The sequence below is a fragment of the Syngnathoides biaculeatus genome, chromosome 7, assembly GCF_019802595.1.
Source record: "Syngnathoides biaculeatus isolate LvHL_M chromosome 7, ASM1980259v1, whole genome shotgun sequence".
Taxonomy (NCBI): Eukaryota; Metazoa; Chordata; class Actinopteri; order Syngnathiformes; family Syngnathidae; genus Syngnathoides; species Syngnathoides biaculeatus.
The window spans coordinates 29935955-29956337 of record NC_084646.1 but is presented as its reverse complement, the minus strand read 5'-3'; the positions used below and the strand labels follow the sequence as shown (position 1 = coordinate 29956337).

At 39.8% G+C, this 20383-nt stretch overlaps 1 protein-coding gene across 3 annotated transcripts in view; it reads right to left on the bottom strand.

The window, feature by feature from the left end:
* Window positions 1-13501: 13501 nt before the first annotated feature.
* Window positions 13502-20383, bottom strand: part of LOC133503034 (regulator of G-protein signaling 5-like) — a 61886-nt gene continuing 55004 nt past the window's right edge. For all 3 annotated transcript variants that reach the window (XM_061824139.1, XM_061824138.1, XM_061824140.1), the window contains 3 exons: window positions 19755-19816; window positions 17047-17213; window positions 13502-16653 (listed from right to left, as the gene is read on the bottom strand). In XM_061824139.1, coding sequence (XP_061680123.1) covers window positions 16489-16653; window positions 17047-17213; window positions 19755-19816 — 394 coding nt within the window. In that variant the 3' untranslated portion in view covers window positions 13502-16488. The remainder of the gene's footprint in view (window positions 16654-17046; window positions 17214-19754; window positions 19817-20383) is intronic.

The window sequence follows — 20383 nt, the reverse complement described above, 5'->3', positions numbered from 1 at the left end:
AGCTATGGACTTTGACATAGGCCATTCTAACACCTGCATACATTTATTTGTGAACCATTCCATTTTAGATTTGGCTCTATGTTTTGGATCATTGTCCTGTTGGAAGATAAATCTCTGTCCCAGTCCCAGGTCTTTTGCAGACTCCAACAGGTTTTCTTCCAGAATGGTCCTGTATTTGGGGCCATTCATCTTCCTATCAGTTTTAACCACCTTCCCTGTTCATGCTGAAGAAAAGCAGGCCAAAACCATGAGGCTGCCACTACCATGTTTGACAGTCGGGATCGTGTGTTCAGGGTGATGAGCTGTGTTGCTTTTATGCCAAGCATCATTTTAGATTGTGGCCAAAAAGTTCAATCTTGGTTTCATCTGATCAGAGCACATTTTACCACATGTTTGGTGTCTCTCCCAGGTGGCTTGTGGCAAACTTTAAACGTGACCTTCTTCTTGACCATTTTCCATAAAGGCCAGATTTGTGCAGTGTATGACTGATGGTTGTCCTTTGGACAGACTGTCCCACCTCAGGTGCAGATCTCTGCAGTTCATCCAGAGTGATCATGGGCCTCTTGGCTGCATCTCTGATAAATCTTCTCCTTGTTCGAGGTGAAAGTTTAGAGGGACGGCAGGGTCTTGGTAGATTTGTAGTGGTCTGATACTCCTTCCATTTCAATATGATTGCTTGCACAGTGCTCCCTGAGATGTTTAAAGCTTGGGAAATCTTTTTGTATCCAAATCTGGCTTTAAACCTCTCCAAAACCGTATCTTGGACCTGCCTGGTGTGATCCTTGGTCTTCATGATGCTCTCTGCACTTTAAACAGAACTCTGACACTATCACAGAGCAGGTGCATTTCTACGGAGACTTGTTTGCACACAGGTGGATTCTATTTATCATCATCAGTCAACCTTGGATCATTCAGAGATCCTCACTGAACCTCTGGAGTGAGTTTGCTGCAATGAAAATAAAGGGGCAGAGTAATATTGAACGCCCCACTTTTCAGCTTATTTTTTAAAAAGGTATAAGATATCCAATAATTTTCATTCCACTTCATGATTGTCTCCCACTTGTTGTTGATTCTTGACAAAAAAAATATTTTATATCTTTATGTTTGAAGCCTGAAATGTGGCAAAAGGTTGAAAAGTTCAAGGGCCCCGAATACTTTCACAAGGCACTGTAGCTCACAACGAGGACAGATGTGGACTGTAGAATCAATAACAGATCATCCAATTGTTTTTACCTGGACTCATTATCTTTAAAAACCAAAGATTAACTCCAAAACCTCAGTGTTGTGATAGATTCCGACCTGACTTTCAACTTTCATATCAAAGCAATTACTAAAACTGCCTTTTACCATCTGAAGAACAGATTATGTGTCAAGCAGACCAGGAGAAGCTCATGCATGCTTTCACCCCAAGTAGACTTGACTATTGTAATGGTCTTCTGACTGGATTCCACCAAAAGAGCATTAAACAGCTGCAGCTCATTCAGAATGCTGGTCTGACCAGAACAAAGAGGTCAGACCATATAACTCCAATTCTAAAGTCCTTGCACTGGCTTTCAGTCAGCTTTAGAATGGATTTTGAAGTTCAGCTACTGGTCAATAAAACACTAAATAGTGTGGGTCCTGAATAAATAAAGGAAATGCTTACAGAATAGTAACCCATTAGGGCTTTGAGATCAACTGACTTTTTACTTTGTGATTTTTCTGGAGCTGTATATGCAAAATGATTACTTGCTTTCCAATTAGTGTTTTTGTAAAATTACATGTATTTATCCTACTTGCATGTGTTTTTATATCATACTTAGAGTAGGTGTTGTTTTTACTGGTGTGACAGTGATTTAAAAAATACATCAAACATAAAAAGTAGGCCCATTCAAATCAATGGTACAATTACATTATCTGAGAAAATACATAAAAAATAAATATGCTAGCGGAGGCGGAGGTTGTGGAAACAATATTTTTTTTAGCGGAGTTAAAATGACCCAATTAGAGCACTTACAGGTGTGAAGGATTGTCAATAGTTCCAGCAAATACAGTGCAGTATTTTTGCAGTTGCAATATATTGCTTCACTTAGAGGTGCAATGTTTGTGTCGTTGCCAGTTTCTAATTTACAAACAGAAAAAGTAGTCTTGGAGGGATGATAGAACTATTCCAGCTTAAGACAGCAAACATCAACAACAAGTCTACTTTGCCAGCATGGAATCTTACTTTTCTCAAGTGTTCACATATTTTGGGTCACCATTTTATGTATACCAAACATATACTGTGTGCATGATCAAAGGTGGCTAGAGAACCCACCATCAAAAGTGGTCATGTTAATAATCTGCTGTCTATTAAGATTGTTCAGTAAAAAGTTGAGCTCAGTGAGGGTGACCATTGACAGAAATGAAGAAGACTGGGATTCATTTAACCTTGAATTCCAAGTACGCCTCTTGGTTTTGTGCTGTATCAGAAAATGCGGATTTATCATATTTTATCACATAATTTGTTGTCCCATCCGTATATCAATTTTTCTTTGCAGTAACAAACACCCTTTAATGCATTATGCCAAACAAGTTCAGGTCAAATTATACAACTTTTTTATTATGATGACAAAATCTACAGGTCAGCCTCCAATCTCTACATAAACTAGATGTTTTGTAACATGCTGCCATACAGTTTTGTGACTGAGGCCTTTTAATACTCACGACTGCCATGTATGGCCTGGTAAACTGGCGGCCCTTGCAGACAAATGCATTGATTTGTATTCATCTGTAAAAGTCTCCACTGTTGGGAAAACTTTTTTTTACTTCAATCCATTTTCTGTACCACTCATCCTCACAAGGGTTATGGGCATGACTAGAACCTATCCCAGCTATCTTCAGGGAAGAGACGGGGTATACCCTGAACTGGTTGCCAGCCAATCGCAGGGTACATATAAACAAACTAACTTTCATACTGGCATTCACACCTATTGGTAATTTAGAGTCTTCAATTGACCTACCATGCATGTTTTTGTGCTAGGGGAAGAAACCTGAGTGCCCAGAGGCAACCCATTCAGACACCGGAAGAACATGCAAACTCCACACAGGTGAGGCCGGAATTGAACCCAGGTCCTCAAACTGACAGTTCAGGGTGTACCCTGCCTCAGCTGGGATAGGCTCCAGCATGACCAGAGCTCTAATGATGATAAGTGGTACAGAAGATGAATGAATGAAATGTACGAGAAGCTGAAGAAGCTTCTGCCTGGGAAAGTTTTTTTTTTCTTCTAACCCTATTTGGGTGCGTTTTCTCAGTTTTGTTGCAGTTTGGTGGACAAAATGTCGGCATTTGGCTTAGCTAGAATGAATGGTCTGTAATGCTAAGCACTGCGATGTCAGGGGCGGGGTCAAGGACGTTTCTTCCGGGTCTGGCTGTGAAAGCTGGTACATGTCCACATTGTGCTTGGATTTCAAAAATGTTCTTTACTTTCAATTTTTTTTTCAATTAATGTCCAAAATATATGTAATAATAATATTACTTCACATTGGAGGGTTTATGATACATATGAATTTTGGGGAGAGTCTTCCTTTAAACATGTATAAGAAACATTATTAAAGAGAAAAGAAAAATCTTTAGCATGTAGTTCTTATTTTAAGTTGTTTTTTAGACATTTTCTTTGCCTTCAGCTACATTAGATAATGCTTGATCAGCCACAGACTCCCAGCCTAGGCAGAGATTCATTCAACATTAACTTGGTTATCACTGGATGTTCTCTCCTGTCTCCATAACACCAAGCCACTGTAAGCACAGCTAATGAAATCCTGACAGGACCTGGTGATTTAATATAATCATCCATGCGAGGGAGCACGTAGACACACAGGGACATGCAGGGCCATTTGTGTGTTCCACACGTGTACAGCATGATCTGGGATAGGCAATAAATTGAATACAGCTGGAGTGGCAAGTCTGCAAGGCTTTTGTTTTTTTTTCTTTAAGGTTTGAATGTTAACACTAATAAAAGGGACTGCCTGAGGTGCTACAGGCTTTGCTGCATCAATTTTATGCTAATAGCCTTAATACTAACGTGAATATTGTTCAGGATACAGTATATAAAGGCATGGGTGAAATATTTATTACCCCTTTGATTATTTCAGGAAAACGCTCTGTGGTCACAGAAATGTCTTGAATATGACAAAAGTAATAATATATCCAACCATCCATGATTTGAGACGCTTATCCTCACAAGGGTCCTGGGAGTGTTGAAGCCTAGCTCAGCTTTCTTTGGAGACGGTTTACACTGTAAATTGTTGCCACCCAATTGCCGGGAGTAATCATATATTTGTTTTTAAAATCAGGAGTTTAACATGCTAAAGGTAAAGGCAATAAGACTATCTCCAAGTTGCTTAATGTTCCTGTGATTACAATTGTATATATTCAGAAATTTAAGATCCACTCGACTGTAGCCAATGTCCACGGATGTCACTACAGGAGGAAAATTAATGACAAATTGAAGACATGATTAATGGTAAGAAAAGAGCCCAGAACAATCTCCAGAGAAACGGAATTAAAAAGTCAAGGTGCAAACTCTATTCCAATGAAGTTGGGAGGTTCTGTTTAACATAAATAAAAACAGAAGACAATGATTTGCAAGTCATGTTCAACTTATATCTAATTGAATATACTACAAAGACGATATTTAATGTTCAAACTTAAATTTTTTGGGGGGTTTGTTTTCAGCAAATAATCATAAACTTAGTGTTATATGGCTGCAACACTTTCCAAAAAAGCTGGGACAGGGTTATGCTTACCCCTGTGTTACATCACCTTTTCTTTTAACAACACTCAGAACGTTTGGGAACTGAGGACACTAATTGTTGAAGCTTTCTAGTTTGACATTCTTGGTTGAAGTACAACTTCAGCTGTTTAACATTCTGAGGTCTCCATTGTCATATTTTACGCTTCATAATGCGCCACACATTTTCAATCGGAGGCAGGTCTGGATTGTAGGCAGGCCAGTCTAGTACCTGCGCTCTTTTCCTACAAAGCCACACTGTTGTAGCATGTGCAGAATGTGGTTTGGCATTGTCTTGCTGAAATAAGCGGAGGTGTACATGAAAAAGACATTGCCTGCACGGCAGCATATATTTCTTCAAAACCTTTATTTACCTCTCAGCATTAATAATGCATTCACAGAAATGTATGTCATCCATGCCATTGTAACTAACACAACCACACGATCACAGATGCAGGCTTTTTTAATTTTGCATCCATAACAGTCTGGATGGTTGTTCTCTGAACACAAATAGGTGAAACTTACCCCATCTTTGCTTGTGAATGACTGAGTAATTTAGGGAAACTCCTTTTTTTAAACAATCATGGAACCCATCTATTCCTAATTAGCCTGTTCACCTGTTGGAACGCCCAAACAGGTGTTTGATGAGCATTCCTGAACTTTCTCAAAAAATTTTGGCAACCTGTCCCAGCTTTTTTGGAACCATTAAAATTCCAAGTTAATCATTATTTGGTATAAGCAATATTTATCAGTTCGAACATGAAATATCCTCTTTGTAGCATATTCATTTAAATATAGGTTGACATCATTTACACATCATTGTATTCTGTTTTTATTTGTTTAACACCTTGTCCCAACTTCATTGGAATTGGATTTGCACATCAGTCTCAGATCACGCCATCCACCACCAAAGACAATCCAGGACAGCATCACTGATCAAAGAAAAACACAAAATAAAGCAAGACTGGAATATCCCAAACAGCATGTTGACAAGCCACAAAGCTTTTGGGAGAATATCCAATGGACAGATGAGACAAAACAAGGCAGGGCACATCGTTTCGATGCTCACAGATGCAAAAATGAGGCATAGCAGGAAAAGAACAATGCCCTTACTGTAAAACACGGAGGAAACGCTGTTATGTTCTGCGGCTCCATGTTATATCTAACACAGGGTGTGTAGGGTACAATGAAATCTCAAGAATATCAAGCTGCCCAGTGTCAGAAACCTTGGGATCAGTCATGGATTTTGCAGAAGGATAATGTGGCAAAGCACGGGGCTAAAAACACCATAGAAAGTATTAAAACATTGTACTATTCTGAAGTAGCATTATACAAGACCTAATCGAAGCCTTATTGAACATTATGGAAGCTGAAACATGCCGTCTGGAGAAAGTACTTTTAAGCACTGAGACCAGTGGAGCAGTTTGCTTCAAAGTGGGCTGAAATACATGCTAAGTGGATAAGTCTGCAAATTGGAAAAACTGGTTGATTGAAGTGATTTCCATGGCACGGTGGCTGTCCCTCTAATGAGCTCATTTTCTAATCCCATCAAACCTGTTCACAACAAGCGAGAACCTCAGCATCTTCATTTCTGGTTCCTCATGTTCTGCTTCCTGTTGTTTCTTCAGAGCCACCGTCTCTAATCCGTACATCATGGTCGGCCTCACCACTGTTTTATAAACTTTTCCCTTCATCCTGGTGGATACTCTTCTGTCACGTAGAAAACCAGACACCTTCCGCCAACTGTTCCACCCCGCTTGGACCCGTTTCTTCGCTTCCTAACCACACTCTTCATTGCTCTGTATTGTTGACAAAAAGTATTTCAAGTCATTCACCTTTGCTATCTCTTCTCCCTGGAGCTTCACTCTTTCTCCTCCGCCGCTGTCATTCACACGCATATATTCTGTTTTACTTCGGCTAATCTTCATTCCTAACCTTTCCAGTGCTACCTCCATCTTTCTAAACGTTCCTCCGCCTGTTCCCTGCTTTCACTGCAGATCACAATATCATCTATGAACATCATAGTCCAAGGGAATTCTATTCTAACCTCATCTGTCACCCTATCCATTACTACTGCAAACAGGAAGAGCTTCAGCGCAGATCCCTGATGCAATCCCACCTCCACCTTAAATTCTTCTGACACACCTACGGCAAATCTCATCGCTGTTCTGCTGCCCTCATACATGTCCTGTACTATTCTAACATAGTTCTCCAACACACCGGACTGGTGCATGCAGTACCACAGTTCCTCTCTTGGTACTCTGTCATCAGCTTTGTCTAGGTCTACAAAGACACAATGTAGCTCCTTCTGACCTTCTCTGTACTTTTCCACGAGCATCCTCAAGGCAAATAATGCATTTGTGGTACTCTTTCTGGGCACGAAATCATACTGTTGCTCGCAGATACTTATGTCTCGAGTCTAGCCTCCACTACTCTTTCCCATAACTTCATTGTTGTTTTAACTTCCCCCTTACTAATCATTCCCACTTCTTGGTCATTCACACTTTCCTCTTCTACTATACATTCTCTCCCATTTTCTTCATTGATTAATTTCTCAAAGTACTCTTTCCATCAACTTAGCACATATTTCCATCGTTATCCTTAATCACCTTTACTTGCTGCACATCATTCCCATCTCTATCCCTCTGTCTAGCCAACCTGCAGAGATCCTTTTTCTCCTTCTTTCCTATCCAACCTGATGTACATTTCATATGCCTCTTGTTTAGCCTTCCCCACCTCTACTCTCTCTTCTCGACCATCCCCAAAACACGCAGCATTAATTGGACATTATACATTTGTTTTAGGTGTGAGTGTGACTGTTGTCTGTCTCCATGTGACCTCTGATTGCCTGGCAACCAGTTCAGGGTGTACCCTGCCTCCTGCCTGTTGACAGATGGGATTGCCTTTAACACTCCCACAACCCTTGTGACTAAGTGGCTAAGAAAATGGATGGATGGATGGAGTGTGTGCCTCAAAAGGTGGTGCAACAACACATCAACAAAACACCGGGCCCAGATCTTATGTCCCCATCCTGCCTCAAAGTTTGCGCAGACCATCTTGCTCCTGTCTACACAAAAATCTTCAACAGGTCTCAAGAACTGTGTGAAGTACAAGCCTGCTTCAAACCTTGTGCTATTGTTTGGACACTCACATGGTCCTTGTCCAATCAATAACAGTATTAGTAATTTATTTTTGTAGACTATCGCAAGATTCGTCACTTTACCGTGCAATCTTTGCACAACTGTCATTGCACTGTCATTGCACTGGTCCATTACGGGAACCATGAACGGTAAAGTGACTGTACAAGCTTTACACAATGTGGGACGTTGACACACTTATTTCGTACCTGTTCTAAGTGAAGAAGGTTTTACATCTTGCACGACTTTTATAAGGAATAGTTCCTATAGATAGATATATCTTTTGTTCTTGCTGCTTTTTTTGTTCTTTGTTCTGTATGTCGACCAGGGCAGCACCGTCTGCTGGAGAAAAATTCCTTGGGTGTTTTTTTTTTTTGAAAACTTGGCCAAATAAAGCTGATTCTGATTAAGTTTAGTGTACAGTTGAGTGCATTTGTGAGGTCTGGCTGTCAGTCTGTGCTCTCATTCATCCCAAAACTAATTCATTGGGTTAATGTGAGGACTCTCTGCTGTATGGAAGCATATCTGTTCTATAAGATTTTGAATCGGATTTACGAATTGAATATTTTCACCATCCAAGTATCAAATGTACGTTTCAGCTTCTAATTGAACAAATTTAGTTGCAAATTCAACATTCAGTTTCAAATATTTATTTCATTCAGTTCAAATTCAACTCCATTTTATAATTCAATTGCTTTTGTTTGAGTCTGCATGAACTTTAATGCCAACATAAAAAAGGATAATTATTGGATACCTAAAATTGATTAAATAAAGTGGAATAAATGACAAAAGTTCATTTTTAAAAATAGCAACATTAGGATTCTGGCGATCTGTAAATTGAACACGGCATTAGGGTGGTGCTGTTTCCTGAGATTGGCTTTTGGAATTTTTTCAGCTGCTGTGATTTTCCAGATTTTCAGATTTGGACGTGCTGAATCTCACCCCACCCGCTTCTTTCTTGGCAGCAAAAGGTTTGATGAATCCAATAGAACCACATCTTCTGCAAAAATCAAAGATGCAATCCTGAGGCTACCAAACCGGACCCCCTCTATGCACCTGCTGCACCTACAAATTCTGTTAATAAAAATTATGAATAAAGTTGGTGACAAAATGCAGCCTTGGCAGAGTCCAAGCCTCACTGGAAACAATTCCGACATACTCCTCCCAATGTGACCAGACTGACACTTGTCGTACAGGGACCAAGCAGCCTGTAACAAGTGGGTCAGCATTCCATACTCCCGAAGCATCCCCAACTGGACTCCCCAAGGGACACAGTCAAATGCCTTCTCCAGGTCTACAAAACACAAGTACACAACACAACACAACTACAAAACACATATAGACTGGTTGGGTGCTGAGGTTTTAGAGCTGTTCAACAGCCAGTACAAGAACCATACTGCTCCTCCTGAATCTGAGATACGATTTTCTGATGGACCCTCCACTCCAGCACCCATGATTAGACCTTAACATGGAGACTGAGGAGTGTGTACTTGTAGTTGGAACACACCCACTGGCCAACACAACCCAGTCTACCAATCCCAAGTCACTGTCCCTGATGTCCATGTGATGTTGCAGAAGTGTGTCAACCAGGACAGCCCACAACATCCAGAGCCGTTAAGAACTCTGGGCAAATCTCATATACCCATGCACCCTTCCCACCAAGGAGCCTCTTAACCACCTCAGTGACCTCAACCTCAGACAGAGGAAACTCCGCTTCAGAGACCCCAGACTCTGCTCAACAGGGAAGGAATGTTGATGGAATTGAGGAGGTCTTCTAAGTCCTTTCCCTACCGACTGACAATGTCCAGAGTCAAGGTTAGCAATGCCGCATTTCCATGATACAGTGTTCATGGTGCACTGCTTCTCGCTCCTGAGACACCAGATGGTGGACAAGAATATGATTTCAAATCAGAATTCGCTTTATCTGTATGTCAAGAACACAAGGAATTTATCTCTGGGAGTTGGAGCCACTCTTGGATGACAAGTCAATTGACACGGAATACTTTTGAGACATAAAGACATTGAAAAAGCAATCACTGAGCAATTAAAGTTTGCTAGTGATTGGTAATGCAGGTACAATTTTTTTTTTACAATTGTGCAGAAAATTTGGAGTCCTCTTACAGCAGTTTGAATGACCACTGCAATGACCATTGTGCAAAGGATGATGAGATTTCAAGAAATAAATGCAGTACAATAAGTGTGATAATATGCGACAATGTCGATGATACAAATATTGCAAATCCTACTCGGTCAATTGTGCAAATGTTGGAGATGCTACTCAGGTCCATTTACCCTGTTGGACACCAGTCAACATGGGACTGCACTGCACTGAATAATCCAATCAATATGGGATCCTAGAACACCTTGATGGTGTGGGGACATATGTGAAGATCCTGTTTGTGTACTTGAGCTCGGCATTCGAAACCATCATCCCAGAACTCCTTCCTCCAAAGTTCTCAAGCCCAGTATCTCACCTGCCATCTGCCAGTGGATTTACGGTGTACTGACAGACAGGAAAAAGCAGGCGAGGCTGGGGGATACCACTTTATCCACATGCACCATCAGGATTGGGGCACCCCAAGGTTGTGTTTTATGTCTGCTTGCATCTCTTTCTACAGGAATGGCTGAACCTCTACGCACCCTGCTGTCAGACCTTTGAAGTTCGCTAATGACACCGCAGCCTCATGAGAGAGGATGACGGATCTGTGTATCAACAGGATGTGGTGTGACTGGGGCTGTGGTGTGGCCACCAATCTGGAGCTTAACATTATCAACACTGTAGAGATGACTTGCAATTCAGGAGGCACCCCTCACCGCAGCTGCCCCTCACGCTGTCTATCTGTAATATGTCAACCATTGAGACCTTCAAGTTGCTGGTAATTACAGTCTCCCAGGATTTGAAATGGGAGATCAACATCACCTACATCCTGAAAAAGGCCCAACAGAGGATATACTTCCTGCAGCTTCTGAGTTAGCGCAGCCTGCCAGAGGACCTGTTAAGACAGTTCTAATCAGCTATCATTGAATCAGTCCTGCGTTCTTCCATCACAGTCTGGTTTGGTGCTGTTATTTTGACCACACAGTAGCCACATTTCTGAGAAGGCCAAAGTTGAAATCAAAGTCAAATTTTTATTTTATATTTTTAATTTGAAAACAAAAACCTCTTAGTATTACTTACTGGAACTCAGGGGCCAAGCTCCTGAAAAACAACCCCACTACATACTCTCCTTTCTACCAAACTAGAGTTGCCACAATGCAATATCAGAGAAGTACTGTTCACCTGGCAACCGCTACACCCAGACTCATCCATCAAATTGCCAAATAGAGAAGCGTGATTCATCACTCCAGAGAATTAGTCTCCACTGCTTTAGAGTTCAGTGGCAGCATGCTTTGAACCACTATTTTCAACGCTTTGCATTACTTTGGGTGATGCATGGGTTGGATACAGCTCCTCAGGCCATGAAAACCCATTCCATGAAGCTCTTTCACCACTGTTATTGAGCTATTATGAAGACCACATGAAGTTTGGAGTTCTGCAGCAACTGGTTTGACAGAAAGATGGTGACCTCTTTGTACTATGCACCTCATCATTCACTGATCCCGCTCCATCAGCTTGGTGGTCTACCACTTTGTGGTTGAGTTGCTATAATTCCCAAACAGTTCCACATTCTTGTAGTACAGCTGAAAGTCGACTGTGGATATGTAAGAGTGAGGACATCTCACGACTGCTCTTGTGGCAGAGGTGGCATCCCATCAATGACACACTGGATTTCACTGAGCTCCTGATTGCATCCCATTATTGTTTTTTTTAGATTAGAATTAGAAACACATTTGATTTATACACCTCTGACCAAGGAAGTGATTGAAACACCTGATTGTGATGATTTGGATCAGTAGATGGATACGTTTGACATCCATCATCCATCAATCCATCCATCCATTTTCTTAGCCACTTATCCTCACAAGGGTTGCGGGAGTGCTGGTGCTGATCCCAGCTGTCAACTGGAAGGAGGCAGGATACACCATGAACTGGTTGCCAACCAATTGCAGGGCACATACAGACAGACAACAGTCACGCAGAATTACGTACACCTTAGGGCAATTTAGAGTCTCCAATGAATGCATCTTTTGAGGATGTGGGAGTAAATTGGAGGATGGAGAAAACCTATGCAGGCACAGGGAGAACATGCAAACTCCACACAGGTGGGGCTGTGATTTGAAACACGGTCCTCAGAACTGTGAGGCCAACACTCTTACCAGTTGCGCCACCATGCTGCTTGCATCAGACATGTTAACCATTAATAATGGACTAATGGTCCATTAGTCCAATATGTCCACTTTGAACCAGGGATTATACAGAGTCAACTGACTGAGTGACTGACTCACTTAATGTGAATGTCACCTCTCTCCATGTCATGGTCGCTTTCATTTTTATGTATTTATTTTTTATTTTGCTTCATACTACTAATCCTACCTATTTTGATTTACATCTGCACTAACTGGACATTTGAACTTTTTTTAAAACCTTGTTTCACTGTTTGGATACATTTAAGATTATTTTGCACTCTTTTGAAAGACTCCATGTTACGTGCCTTGACAGCTAAGTGAAAACAAACAAATGATATTATTGCCTGTTGATTGTTTGCTCTGAAATAATGAATCTAATGCTGAATAGGAACCAACGCAGCTGATTTGAGCAGAAAGCAAGAGTAATAGCATTTAGTAAGACCTTCTGGGTCTATCTGTGTCTGTTGTGAATCTTGTCTCAGCGAAGATCGTAATTGGCAGACAAATTATCGTTCTTTTTGAAATTAGAGTGGAAATTATGTTCTTTCATTTCCCGACTATTTTGTAGTCTATAATAGCAGATGACAACTTTTCTAAAGAGTGGTTCCAAACCTCTGAGGCCTCTACAACGCTTTGCTGAGGCTGACGTCATTGCCATCTTTCATGAGGCATGAAGAGAACATAGCTACTTTGGTCCTGCACTGTACTATATTTAAATACTGTATATGTTTATATGACATATGATCAACATAGACAATGCTGGAAAATGTCTGTGTATGCACTGCACTCTGAGAAGTTTGTTTGAGGCTATATGTGACAATGGACAAGATATGTTAAACAAACAAGTTCTTGGAAATGTCATTAACCCCACTGTGAGTCCCAAAAGAATCTGAGCTTTTCCAAGTTCTTGGCGACAGCAAAGGATGTGACAACGCAAGTCTCTGACTGTTTGTGTTGGCAAACTCTCTCTGGTACATCTGTTTCTGTTCTATTTTTCACCCATCAAACACAGTATGGAAAATAAAATACATTAACTTTGACAAATTCAAAAGAAACAAGTGCCACAAATAACAACATGATGTTGTCTTATTTGATTTTCCCATCAAAAATACAAGTGAAAGCCATCTTATGGAAGATAATAATTTTAAATTGGAGCTTTCCTAGACTTTTGCTCTCCAATTAGTCTTTACATAAGTTTGTTGGATCTAAGATGGGTTACCACATATTGATATGAATGATACCATATTAGGAGAAAAGGGGAAGCCAAACTTTCAACAACCCATTTTTAATTAGTTTGTGGTTGAAATACCAAAAATATGTCCTAAATATTACATCACATGAAAGCTCTGTCAGAAGTGGGAATTTTTAAAAAAGTATTGTTGAACAGAATAAGAATTAATTTAATTTTAGAGCCTAATAAGGCAAGTGAGCAGGTCCATTTGATGGATGTAAAAATAATTGTGTATTCAAATTAATTTTTCTCATGGTGTAATCTTTGATCTCAAATTTGCTTTGCCTTCATGCTTATAAATATAGTCCTGAATAAATACCAAGTGACAAGTGAAAAATGTTTCCTCTTTTATCAAGAAACATGTTTAAAGGAGAAAGCCTTGTCAATTCTTGATGGAAATAATCATTGAATCAACATGTGTATTTAAGAGTAGGTTAGACAAAGTAAAATGCAAATATATATTTATATGTAAAATAAATACATCTTCAGAAGTAGTATGTAGTATGCAGATATATATTTATGTGGTCAACTCCAAGACATACAAGCAATATTTTGTGACATATTCAGCACTCTCCAAGTCCTATTTATTTCCTTTACGGCAACACAGTGGCAAATCTGTCCCATAGTGCCCCGAACACTGTCCAATTCTCCAAACAAAAATAATGAATGTGTAGAAGATAATATATTGTGTTGATTAGGATACAAATGCTTCTGTAAAATAAAAAAATAATAACTGATTACAGATTACTACAGTATATCATTACATTTTGTGAACTCAAATTGAACGTAAACTTCAAACCTCATCACTGTTTCCATCAATGTCCATGTAATGTAAAAAAAAAAAACATCACTATATCAATTTATAAGGAATAATGTGTTAAAAAAGTTAGGTGAAGAGTGTATGTATTTTTCATCATTCGGATTAATTTTTGATTTTGTTATGATCAATACTATCCATCTAAGAAAGAGATCAACTGTGCTTGGTCGGGTCTGGAGCAAATCAGTAATCCCTTCCCTTCTTTTGAATGTTTTCTCATATTTTAAATCATGGCATACAGCTGATTTGGTTTTCAACAAGTAAAAGCACATGGGAAAAACAGCACTCCAGTTTGCTAATATCTTTGATTTTATCAAACCATATCACTACACACTTCCCTTATCCTTAGCCTCCCTCCCACTTGAATTCCCATCTGAGCCACGTGCAGTTTAGTGGCAGCTGAGGAGCTTGACCACTGAGCCAACTAGCCAGCAGTGTTCTCAATGATGGTTCTCACAGGAGCCAAAATAGGAGATTTGGTGGATATACCGTAGATAGAATTCTATTTGTGAGGGATGAGAAAGAGGAAAAGACAAATCAGAGTTTTGTGATCATCATAGATTACATTGGGATTTGTAGGAAGGCTGGTACAACTTAAATTCTATTAACGTGAATACATTTCCCGGAACTGATATAGTGCTATTGTTCAAACCAAATGAGTATTCTTAGATGGGTTAACATATTTGGGCAGAAGATTACAATACAGTATGAGAATATGGACTAAAGCATTAGGACACTAGGCTATTTCCCCCAAATTCTCCCCCCTTTGCTCCAGGAGTGCATTTGTAGTTCCCTAGGTTATCCCAAAGCTATCTGATTAGATTTGGGCTATGGCTGTCCGGTATGTCCATAAACTCAGCCAAACATGCCATTGTGGACCTCAGTGGAAGAGAGACTTACCTTATTTTACTAAATTCAAGCTAACAAATCAACTTATTTATACTTTGCTTGCTTATTAGCATGATATCTCGTCACTAAGTCACTACCATATAAGTTATGTTTGTATTTTTTGATACAAGTGAAGTTATTTCAAATCATGGTCCACAATCATTTGAAATACTTTATTGGATTTTGTTTTTGAAGGAATTAAAGAAAATATTTTTGCTGTAGTTGTACATAAGGCATAAGGTAGTTTGGTACAGTACATCAGAGGTCTGCCTCTTACAATGGATAGGTTTCCAATTACACCATCTTGTGTGTCATAGAGGTCAGAGAATTGGTAAAGCCTGAATTTTTTTTCGATTGTTAATTTATCCAATTGGTCTAAGGACTGTGGTGATGTCATTGGAACCATATCCATAGACCTAAGTCTAAATACCACTGCATAATTGGTTAGCTTGGAAGTGCCAGACAAGAAGATTTTAAACTGACCTGCTCTTTATGCCATCTCTTCTTCATATTAGTTGATCGGCAACAGCTTTGTCTAAATAATAACGTGATTAAATTTATGAGTTCTATAACACAAGGGAATATAATTGAGGGGGGAAATACGAGAGTCCAATTTCATCAGAGCAGCTCACTCATTCAAAGGTCCCATATTTTACCAAAGTAACTTCTTTCCGGTAATTGGGAAGTAATATTGATATTTGGTGTATCAGTAAATATATGAATCAAAATCACCCACACATTCCTGATTTTCAGACGCTTTTCTTCCGGAGGCCTGAAATCAGGTCACTTGAATTTCTCAATATTATCCACGTCACTGGCAAAGATCTCCCCCTCGCCCTTCATCTCAGGCCAGCGCTGTCAACATAACAAACACGATTGCCCTCACAAGTGGGTTTTCCACATGGAAGCAACCAATCAGAGGAAAGGGGGCAGTCCTAGCCAAGTATGGACAAAGAAAAAAACTGGGTCGAACAGAAGTGGCTGTCAGAAATGCCTTTTCTGTACACTTGAATAACCAAATCAAGGTGTTTGATTTGAAATGAAATTTATACTTTTATGCTATGTCCATGTCCATATTACAGAGTCACTCAATGGAGGGCTGAATAGGCAAAATATGGGATATTTAAGAGGATCGAGAAAGTGTGTCTTGGGTGGAGAGGTGAGTGGTCAATAGCAGGTTCTTTTTACAAAAACATGTTGATTTGACATCTTTTTTGGGGGGTGTGGATGGGGCATTTTGTATCAATGTTTTTTTTTTTTTTTTATCTTGAGCTTTAACACAGTGTTTTTATTGAATTCTTCTTGATTTCAAATTTGGTATTTGCTGCAATGACTTCACCTCTTCCCCACCTAGCTGCTTAAGTCTCCTCCTCAGGTTTAGTTGACCAATAGCTCTTGGTACTGCTCAGACCTCAAGAAGCGACCGAAGGAGTCTTTTTCCATGAGGGCGTGGATCCGCTTTTGGGCCAGGTTAAAAGCTTCAGGTGAAAGATCCACTAAATTCCTTAGAGTCACATCTTTGGTGAAATGGTCAATATTGACCTGTGGCAAGAGAAGAAAGTACAGAATATGGAATTAGTTTCTTGATTAGTGAATGGGAAGCTAGCAAGGCCAAGCATGCTATAGAAAGTATATTATCACTACTGAAAGATGAAGTAACTGCTACAGTATTGTATAAATTATGCAGAAAAGTAATTTTCAGTGTGTGTGGTGTGAAAGTGAAAATTGATGGCAAATCAGGTATTGAGGTACTGGACAAAGTTATTAAAACATGTTTTTCAAAAAAAAATTTAAATGAATCACTGCGTAAACATGTAGTCAGTGTAAATGGTTTGTTTGCCGTTGTCATTACTGTATTATCGTGAAACTATTTTCTCCAGCGTTTTTCTACTTTTTTAGTGTATAAACACTGAAGTGCAAGAAAAGAAGTCTGACCTCTTTGGGTCCCTCAGACTGAATGTAGTCTTCATAGATTATTTTTGCCTTGGCAGCCATCTTCACTGGGTTCTTGATCTTCTTGAAATCCTCACAAGCCATCCAAAACTCAATATTCTCATCACTGAACTCAGACTGCAGGAAGCTACGGAAAGTAGCAAGACCATCTAACGAGCAGAGGGTGGGGTGGGGGATGAGCGGGTGCACTTTAGTAAAATATACCAAACTGTTTTCTGTCGTATATAATGAACATGTAAATTAATAACCAGCCCTGTTAGTGATTGATCAATGAACTTAATTGTGCTTAATTTCATTTTTGCCAATTAGAAAACAGGATATTTTTGTAGTGCAAAACACAAACAATTTGGTCAGACCACAAAATGACTTTTGCTCGGAACAGACCAAAATCATGACTGTCCTTCAATCCGCATCAATCTCAGGACAATCTTGTTGTCAATTGTACGAAGTCTAGTAAGTGAATTTAAGTTTTTAACTGATTATTTAGAGGTTATCCATCCGTCCATTTTCTGTGCCGCTTATCCTTACGAGGGTTGTGGGAGTGCTGGAGCCAATCCCATCTCTTATCGAGCAGCCAACTAATACATGTTTTGGGTTGTGGGAGGAAATCGGAGTGCCCGGAGAAAACCCATGCAAGCATGGGGAGAACATAAAAACTCCACACAAGCGGGGCCGGGATTTGAACCCCGGTCCTCAGAAGTGTGAGGCCAACGCTCTACAGCTGCGCCACCATGCAATATTTTTTGGAATCATGAAAGCATTATTGGTGACGAGTTATATTTGGAAATAAATGCATGGTGTCCCCACCTCAATAAGACCAGACCCAGCAAGAGTTTAGTTAATTAAAACGCATTGTAGCTCAGCACAATGCCCTTAAAAGGTCTGTTGTCTGAACAAGTCTGTTCCACTGATGATAAGCCTTCTACTAGGCCCTCAGGTTTTTATCTGCCATCTACCGTAATTGCCTGGTTTGTTTTGAAATAGCACTGCGTAGCATTCAATCTGCAGTGCAAAAATACACAAAAGGACACACGTACTACACATGTCCACTGCTGACAAGCTGTTTGTATCAGGCAAACAAAAACACTGAAAAAAATTTTTATAAGCTGTTCTGTCTCTAGAATACTACTCAATGCGTTCACAATTATCATGATCAATAAATGTCTATTGAGGGTGGTCCGCGGTATTAATTCTGAAATAATTTACTTGTCTCTGTCCTGCAAAAAGAATACATAAATATCGCTCAATATTTTTATCAGAGGCAGCATGGTGGATCAGCTGGAAAGCGTTGGCCTCACAGTTCTGAGGACACAGTTTCGATCCTGGCCCTGCCTGTATGGCGTTTGCATGTTCTCCCCGTGCCTGCATAGGGTTTCTCCAGGCACTCCGGTTTCCTCCCACATCCCAAAACCATGCAACATTAATTGGACACTAATTAGACACTAAATTGCCCCTAGGTGTGATTGTGAGTGTGACTATTGTTTGTCTGCATGTGCCATGTGATAGGCTGGCAACCAGTTCAGGGTGTACCCTGCCTCCTGCCCGCTGATAGCTGGGATTGGCTCAAGCACGCCCGTGACCCTTGTGACGATAAGCGTCTCAGAAAATGGATGGATGGATTCCAAAGAGAGATTGACGTGTGGTTTTATTCGGTGTTCCACAATTCCATCCTCACTGTGTATCTGGCACAACCTTTCAATTCATGATTATATTCCTAAATATTTGTGACTAACTTCTCGGGATTGATCCTAAATGGTTACTCCCAATGGACTTTGGAAAGACTTCATCTGTTGAATTTAGCAAAACTTTCTTCTCAATCTTTAACCCAAATCGGATTTGTTTTTAAAGTGTGAGATTATTTTTCATTATTATTCGATTCACTAAGGTTTGGCCACATTATTCGGTGTGCAGCATGCCTTAGGCCTTAGGCTGAGCTTTGATAGCTTTGTATCGTTCTATCTAAATTTAATCAACTATATATTCATAGTGGTACTACAGTATCTGGGCTTATCGGTTTGGTCTACATACCACAATTTATGTTGTAGTTTACAAGCAAAGCATTCACCGATTGAATTAAATTTTTCCAAACGCCACACTTTACATCACCAATTTCTATGCTGTCTAGAATTTTGTAGTACTTATGCAACTTTAATACCTTTTGTTACTGCAGGCACTTAAATTTGTTAACTGAGGTTGCACCACATTCATAAATATTTGTTCAAATGTCAAAACAAACAAACAAACAAACAAAAACAAAAAACAAAGATTATTTGTGTATGGCAAGTAGACAACCCCAAAAATATACCCAAGTACACTATTAAAAAATATAAAAATTTATCCTGGTTGTACAGAGCTTAATGGGACACAAATTAAAGCGCCCATTCCAAGACAAACAGACTCGCAGACAGACCCTAGACCACAAGAAGCCATTGTTTCCTGTTTGGGAATGTTTAGTGTTCAACCTAAGATCAGCTGTTGCACAATCTCCAAGGAACCTTTGAAATAATAAATAGTATCGTTATCTGGTCAAATGTGGACGCAATAAAGTAGAGCTAATGCAAACCAGCTTTCCAAACACCATTGTTGTTTATTTGTTTTCACGTTTCATGTACATTATTAATATCTGCTTTTGTGAGTGTGTGTGTTGCGATGGACAAAGTGTGACTGAGATAACGAGGGAGTAAACTTACAGCTGTTGTTCAGTACTCGGTCCAAACTCTCACGCCACTGAGCAGCTTCCTCAGATGAAGGTCTGTGTACAGAATACTTAAGGTCAAACAAACTGTAGGGCATCTTCATGCACAATTGGTATGCTAAACATTTCTGGTTTTAAAATCCATCAAATTCTATTCTCTCACAAAAACACTGATTTTAAACTTGAATTAAATTCATATAATTTGAGGAGTATTTCGTAGAACCATGAAATATGTATTCAGTTGACTGGAATTTCCACTTACTTTATAGATTAAGTATTTTTACATTTGTTTTCATACATTTTGGTTTTCTTTTTGTACATGAGATATAAATACAACCATATATGGCGAAAAGCTTCCATTCAGCTTCAAGATTTCCCCTAAACGTCCATTCATTTTCTTAGCCGCTTATCCTCTCAAGGGTCACAGGGAGTGCTGGAGCCTATCCCAGCTGTCAACGGGCACAAGGCAGGGTAGACCCTGTACTAGTTCTAGCCAATTGCAGGGCCTGTCGAGACAAACAGCTGCACTCACAATAACACCGAGGGGCAATTTAGAGGGTCCAATTAATGCTGCATGTTTTTGGGATGTGGGAGGAAACCAGAGTGCCCGGAGAAAACCCACGC